The following is a 6,809-nucleotide window of genomic DNA, read 5'->3' on the forward strand; positions in this document are numbered from 1 at the left end:
ACATACTTTAATAATAATTCCAACTTTGTATTTGGGAAATAGGAAAATATTATATCTTCGTAGAAATCCTTAAAAAAAAAAAAATCTTGAAGCTTTTACTTTAAAGATTTCTATGGAAACAAATTTCCCTTTCATTTCTTTCAGAATACCTTGCTTTCTATTTTTCAAACTTTTATATTTCTCATTATGTATAAATATTATGATTATGCATACAGGCACATATGTAATCAAGAGCACATACGAAGTTTCGAAGAGCCTATTGATAACCACAATCAGTTAGCTGGGATGCCATTAGAATTTAGAAGCCATGCTTCAAAGAAACTCGCAACTAGTTATTGGACCAAACTCTTTAAGGCTATTGCTTGTCCCGTTACACTGAAAGCCTATCGCAGGTGTGTATTGTACTATTCTTCTGTGAGCTTTTTTTTTTTTCTCAAAATCGCAGAAGCAAAAATTTTTTTGTGCTAATTTGTTTTTATTTTTGGATAGAACAATAATCTTCAAAATTGGGAGGAGAAACTACGGTGAGAACGGACAAGTTGGCAGAGATGAATGTTGAAAGCCACCACTGGAGAATAAATGTTGACAGTAGACTACCCATTTGGCTTTTTATTCGATTTCAGTTGCCAATAATATGTGACACGAGACCATATTAGCCATGGTCTGGCCACAAATGGGAAACTAATATACTATCTAATCAAATATGAAAGATCCTTGTTAAGTCTCCCTTTTGTGAAGACCGAGTTTTAAATAAGATAATCAAAGATTACACTCGAATCTAAGGTAAGATTACACGTTAAACAAAAGTTTGAACCTCCTCAGCAAAATTTATTAGCCACAAAAAAATATATCCCTCTGCCCTCTCTAAGTTGAATAAATTACTAATTCTATATCATATAATGATAACCAAATATAAATAAATCTCGGCACATTTACGGCATCAATTTGAGCCGAATTAAGTAACACGTGTATTGGCTCACCTCTTGAGGTTTTTCTTTCTTCCTTTCACTTGTTTCTCTAAACTTTTGAGCCTTTGGCTGAGAACAGCAGAAGAAGAAATCTTTTTGTTTGAATGTTTTGATGGTTCAACTGGTGATGAGCTTGGCTCAGTTGCTTCTGCTGTGGATTTTTTTAGTGCTGGAAATACATTAAAGGGAGATTGTGGTTCTGCAGCAGTGGTAGGTTTTGCAGCAACTATTTCAGGAATACCTAAAGTTTTCTTTATGCCAGGAACTTTAAGCACTGTAAAATTCGAAAAAAGAGATAACAAATAAACAAATAAGATAAAAAAAAATTGAAAATGGAAACGATCCTGTAAAACCACAAATAATAGTAAAATCGGAATTAAGACATAAACGAAACAAAGCTTCAAACTTGGGCCTTACAAACCCACTTTAGTACTTCCTTTGTTAGAAGAGTTCCAGTCCTATATTTCAAAAATCAAATAAAATTCTAGTCCTACTAAAATAGTCGAAGTTATCCAACCAATAACGTCAACAGATTTTAGGCTAGCAATATTACATGACTTCGTCCAAACAACAAAAGAATCTTATTTCACTAGGTGAGATCAGCTATAGAAGATCAAATGACATTATTATACCTTATCATGAATGATGTCTATACTCATTGAAACATAATTTGTTTAATTATTTTCTATTATAGAAGAAACAAGAATTTTATTAAGATGAAGGAAAGAATGATGCAGAAAGGTGGGGGGAACAAGACTACAAGAGATACTCCTTTCAAGAGCAACCAAGAAATAAGATTGCATGGTGGAATGAAATCAATGCCATAAACAATACGTATTTCATGAATGAAAATCTCATTTTTATTTTTTAGCATACTAAGGTTGTGAATAATGGAGAAGCCAAGGTATGCAAAAGAAAAATTTGAAACATCTTACCAAGTCCATACACAAGTGAAAACAAATTTGACGTGACCCAGTAACAAAATATGGCCTGCAAAAGTACAAATAGGCACACGTTCAAACTACATAAAATGACAAAAGGTAAAATACAGTACTTAGAAAGGAAAAACAAAGGCCTTTCCTATCTCATTTAGTATACTTCCCAATTAGTAATTACTATATCAATTATTCTGATATTAAGATCTTTTCTTTTGATAAACAATAATTTTGTATTGAGAAAGAATTTTTTCCCCCCTAAATAGATGAAATAAGAAAAAGCATAATAATAATAATGCAAGTTACACTTAACAAGTTGCAAGACAACTCCACAGCCCAAAGACCAACCATTGAAAAGTTAGTCTACAGGAGATAAGGAAACAACACATGCAACCAATTCTATCGTAACCATCAGAAAACTTCTCTTTTCTTTCTAATGATCATACAAATGAAAGATGTTATTTCACATGCATAGACAGCAAATGCAATGTAAAGTTGTTCATTCCCAAAAAGGAAAAGTCAGAGAAGATTACCTTTGGGAACCCCATGGTGAAGGGAACTGTAAGAACAGCAAGACCCCTAGAGACATTTTTCATGGTACCAGCCACAGGATTTCCTTCCAAGCCTTCTTGCATATTACACTAAGGAACAACATAAATTTCACTTAAATTGCAACCTGAACAGTTTTCTTACTAACTTCATTCAAAAATTATCTTTTGCAGTTGTTTAAGTGGCCCTTTTTACTAAGCGGTCAAACTGGAAATAGAATTAAAATGTTAGTTGCAAGAATGGTTTTTGAAAAATAAAATGCTCACCTCAACTGTTATTAAGAACGACAATGCAGTCAAAACAGGAAGAACATATAAAGCATCTGGAGTAGTGAGATCAGTAAACCAGTAGGTTCCACCATGCTTAAATGATGGCACCTTTTCAGCCATGTTTGATATCTATCATTAAACAAGGGAATGTTAATGGATAGAATAACATAAAGGTTCCTTAGCCTTGATTAAGCAAGAGAAATCAAATCGGTAGTCATCTTACCGCAAGAAAAAAGCTAATAAAGATAGGTGCTTGAACAAAGAGTCCCATCAAAGGTGTAAACGGATTCACACCATATCTGTATCATCAAAATCAGAGAGAAAATGATATGGCATTCCATACTGAATGTAGCAACTAAGTTCAGACTGGGACACTGGGGGAATCTAAAATGCTATTAGCAGTTATGAAAGAAACCGTGAACTGTAAATGATATCTTTCACCAACAAAATCAGAAACCACTTACTCCTTAAACAGCTGCTTCATCTTCTTTTGATTTTCAGCTGCAGCAACGGGATCCATAGCCTGAAATTAATATATGAAGGACAAAAATGTTTCTTAAAGTCAAATTCAAAGCTTGAATGTCGAATCCCAATTCCACTCTGCTAATTTAATCTTAAAGAAATAAAATTAGCTTGGGCTTTCCGACTTTCTTTAATTATTCTTGTTCTTCAATATTTTCCTCCCATTCTCTATACTATTTTAGTCTTCTGTCTAAACAAATTTAGTCAAAATATATAGTGTAAAGAGCACATGACAGGAGATAGGTTTATAAGAATTGCTTATTTCGATCCCAAAATATTCTTGCAAGACATAGTTCAGGTCAGATAATTAACGGGTGAACTAAATCTTAAGAAAATTTATCAATTCAAACTAAACTTTTGGATGCACTTAGTAGGCAACAGCAATTGTGGGTCTCTCATCTGCTTGACATGGCTAGATAGATATCAATACAACAGCAAAGCAGAACATCTACCATCATTGCTAATATAAAAAATAATTTGACGACATACAATATAGTTACCTTATATTCCATCTCAGCCCGTATCGCTTCCATGTGCGGCCTCAGCAACTGCAATAGACATGATATAGTAAGCTCAGGCAACTTCTTGATTAGAGTATAGAAAATTCATTACTGATAAAACAACCACACCAAGCTTGGCAACATCTCTCAATATAACAGAGTGTAGTAGCAACAGAAATAACCCTCCAAAATCTTAACTCGGATAAAAGAGAGAAAACAAGCATATTCCTCCCTCAATGCATTTAAATTTTGGCCATTCCAACTAGGAAAGGGTTGCCAAAGCAATGGCTGCCCACCTGAAAGAAAATGGGAAATGAAATTGCAACAAATACATGTCAAAATATGGATAATCAAGCCATTGGATAGTCAATTCCCAGAGTAGGTGTCATGCACTACGGTGTAAAGTGCAAGAACAGTTTGGATTAGCATGGTCTCGAAAACCTAATATATTCAACTAAATGTTGAACAATCATAATAGAAGCCAATTCATATATTTTTTTGCCATGAATAAAACGCATTCCTACCTAAAATGACCATCTGTAAAATCACAATGCAAGAAGAAGCTCTACCATATACACCAGAAAGTGTATTCTTCACCCAGGTAGAAAAATCTTAAAATCATAAGATTGCTTGGGTAAATCAATTACATCAGCAATTATGTGTAGCAAGTTAAACTTAGCGACCGACAAACTAAAAGAATTGACATTTCTAAGTTCAAACCTCTAACTCATGGTAAAACCCAGAAACCTACCAATGGCAACTTTAACAACAAGAGTACCAATTTTATCAGAATGTTCGGGAAGTCATGGGATCCAATCCATTCAAGAAACTGAATTCGATTCCTTGGTTTGAAACTAAATAAAAAACATGAAATTAAAATTGAAGAGGGAGTCGATTCTTGCGAATAGGGCAAAAGTAAATAAGAAAAATATGGTTCATATTTGCAAACCACACTCAATAAACTTTGGCTTAAAAATAGAAAAATCAAAATAGCATTTCACCCTAACCTTAAAAAAGGAAAAGAAAAAAGGACTCAATTCATTTTTGTACACGTTCCTAACAGTATAAATTAAATTCAATTCTTTGATTCACTGGTTACTTTAAACATAGGAATTCAAATCAATTTAATTTTACCTCACCATATGATACCAAATAAGCAGTAAACTATGAACTACTTAGGAATTTGATTTGAATTCAAGAAGCGAGACAAGACAAGTACAAACTCACCAGTTTAACCCGGTATAAGTATGCACAGCATCGATCCCATACTGCAGCAACTTCACAGGCAAATACGAATCAGCAGCAGCAATGGCAACCTCGTTAAAAACAGGAGCCTGAGAAGCTATGGTCTCAACGGCCTTGTCAGTAAGTACATCTGCAATGTCGGACATCATCTCAATCTTATCTGATCCATCATTCACAGTCGACATATATCGGCAGAAATTATATCCAGAGCACGGGGAAAGGAATGTGTTGGAAAGCGCTCTAGAAGAGGCACCAAACCCCATAGACCCATTAAGGGAGCTCCCGATGGACCTTGTTTGGACAAAAGTACTGATTGCTGCAGAGGATGATTTTTCTTCTGGGCGCTGCTTGTGTTTCCCATCATCGCTGTAGAGTACATAACTGAAAGACGGGTGACACTTCCAGTCTACAAGGTTCCCTCTTTTCAATAGGCATCGTCTATAAGCCATTTGTATCCTTAGGAAGTTCTATCATGCAGCATCAAATAACCAACAAAATTCCGACAAAAAAAAGATTCAAAACGTTGAGGCTTTTCATCAAACAGGTTGCAAGCAATCACAAATATACACTGATCAACTATAATGTAACATTCCAGAGAGTGGGAGAAATAATACGCATGAAGAATAGTATAATGGGAATTACTACATGATCACCAATGTTATATACGTATACAAACATACGAATTATTGATTGGACGAAATGAGAGAAACGAAGCAGAGAAGAATACGAACCGGCGGCGGACCAACGGCGGCGGAAGACAACGACACCGATGGTGGAACAGCGATCGGAGTTGGGGCAACTGTGGGAGGTGACGGCAGTTAGGGTTGAGAGTTGGTCGGTGTGGAAGTGCCGCCGGGACCTGAAAGCGAGCTAGTGTCGAAGTAAGCTAGCTGAGAAAAGCTGACATTTGTTGCGAAGGAAACAAAACATGAAACAAGGAAACATCAAAACGACGTAGTTTTTTTACGCCGCCCTTCAAGAAACCCAAAAATGAATTATGGATGCAAATCATGTCCTCTTTTTTCTTTTTTGTTAGTTTTGGGCTGGAATGCAATCTAAACTGATGTCCGTTTCTTTTATCTGTAATCCCAATACCTAAAAACATATATGGCCCAAATTAAAAAGACCCAAGATACTGGATGCAAATTTTTAAGAAAATAATACCATTTTATAGTTTATACATAGATTTTTTGAGTCTCGCTACACATCCAAGTAATTTTACATTTCATCCAAGTCATTTAGTTTACGTTGCACGATTTTGTCGTCTTCTTTCTTTTTCATTATCATTATCGTCATCACCAACAACATTAATATTTTGCTAACATCTTGATTGATTCTGTGGTGATCGAATGAACCGAAAATATTATCAAAACGAAACTATTGTATAATATCAAATGAACAAAAAATTGTCCATTATATAAATTTGAATTCAAAAATATTTGCGTCTCAAATGAATAAAAAATTAGCTCAAAACGAAACCATTATATAATACCAAATGAACCAAAAATTGTTCATTATATAAATTCGAATTCGATTATAACGATAATGACGCTACGTATTAGAAGAAGGCAATGACAATAACGATGATGATGATGATGATGATGATGATGATGATGATGGAGGAGGAGAATGAAAAGAAAGGAAAAGAGAAAATTCTAATAGGAGGAGAAGGAGGAGGAGGTGTTATTAGTGACGACGATAAAGAAATTAAAAAATGATAAAAAATGTTTGAATATAAAAAATCATTCTAATTTTTTACTCTTTTATCAATTTTCATTGTAAATAAAAAGAGTTGTCAGCTTGTCATAGTTCAACATTTAC

The 6,809-nt window shown here is 34.4% G+C and overlaps 1 protein-coding gene across 1 annotated transcript; it reads right to left on the reverse strand.

The window, feature by feature from the left end:
- Window positions 1–709: 709 nt before the first annotated feature.
- On the reverse strand, window positions 710–5,916 carry LOC107480585 (mitochondrial inner membrane protein OXA1). The gene is made up of 10 exons (XM_052258463.1): window positions 5,720–5,916; window positions 4,971–5,455; window positions 4,021–4,039; window positions 3,744–3,791; window positions 3,186–3,244; window positions 2,945–3,020; window positions 2,719–2,850; window positions 2,437–2,544; window positions 1,904–1,958; window positions 710–1,242 (listed from the first exon to the last, which is right to left on the reverse strand). The coding sequence occupies exons 2-10, from the start codon at window positions 5,435–5,437 to the stop codon at window positions 977–979; spliced, it is 1,230 nt and encodes a 409-aa protein (XP_052114423.1). The 5' UTR covers window positions 5,438–5,455; window positions 5,720–5,916; the 3' UTR covers window positions 710–976.
- Between the last annotated feature and the right edge of the window lie 893 nt (window positions 5,917–6,809).

The sequence above is a fragment of the Arachis duranensis genome, chromosome 3 (genome assembly GCF_000817695.3).
Source record: "Arachis duranensis cultivar V14167 chromosome 3, aradu.V14167.gnm2.J7QH, whole genome shotgun sequence".
In the NCBI taxonomy this organism is placed as follows: Eukaryota; Viridiplantae; Streptophyta; class Magnoliopsida; order Fabales; family Fabaceae; genus Arachis; species Arachis duranensis.

Bases quoted from the DNA above. Each gene is read 5' to 3' on its own strand.
- LOC107480585 (XM_052258463.1), bottom strand. From the start codon at position 5,437: ATGGCTTATAGACGATGCCTATTGAAAAGAGGGAACCTTGTAGACTGG. The intron at 3,021-3,185 runs GTAAGTGGTTTC...TTGATGATACAG, and splicing joins ATGAAGCAGCTGTTTAAGGA to ATATGGTGTGAATCCGTTTA. The intron at 2,851-2,944 runs GTAAGATGACTA...GTTTAATGATAG, and splicing joins TTATTAGCTTTTTTCTTGCG to ATATCAAACATGGCTGAAAA.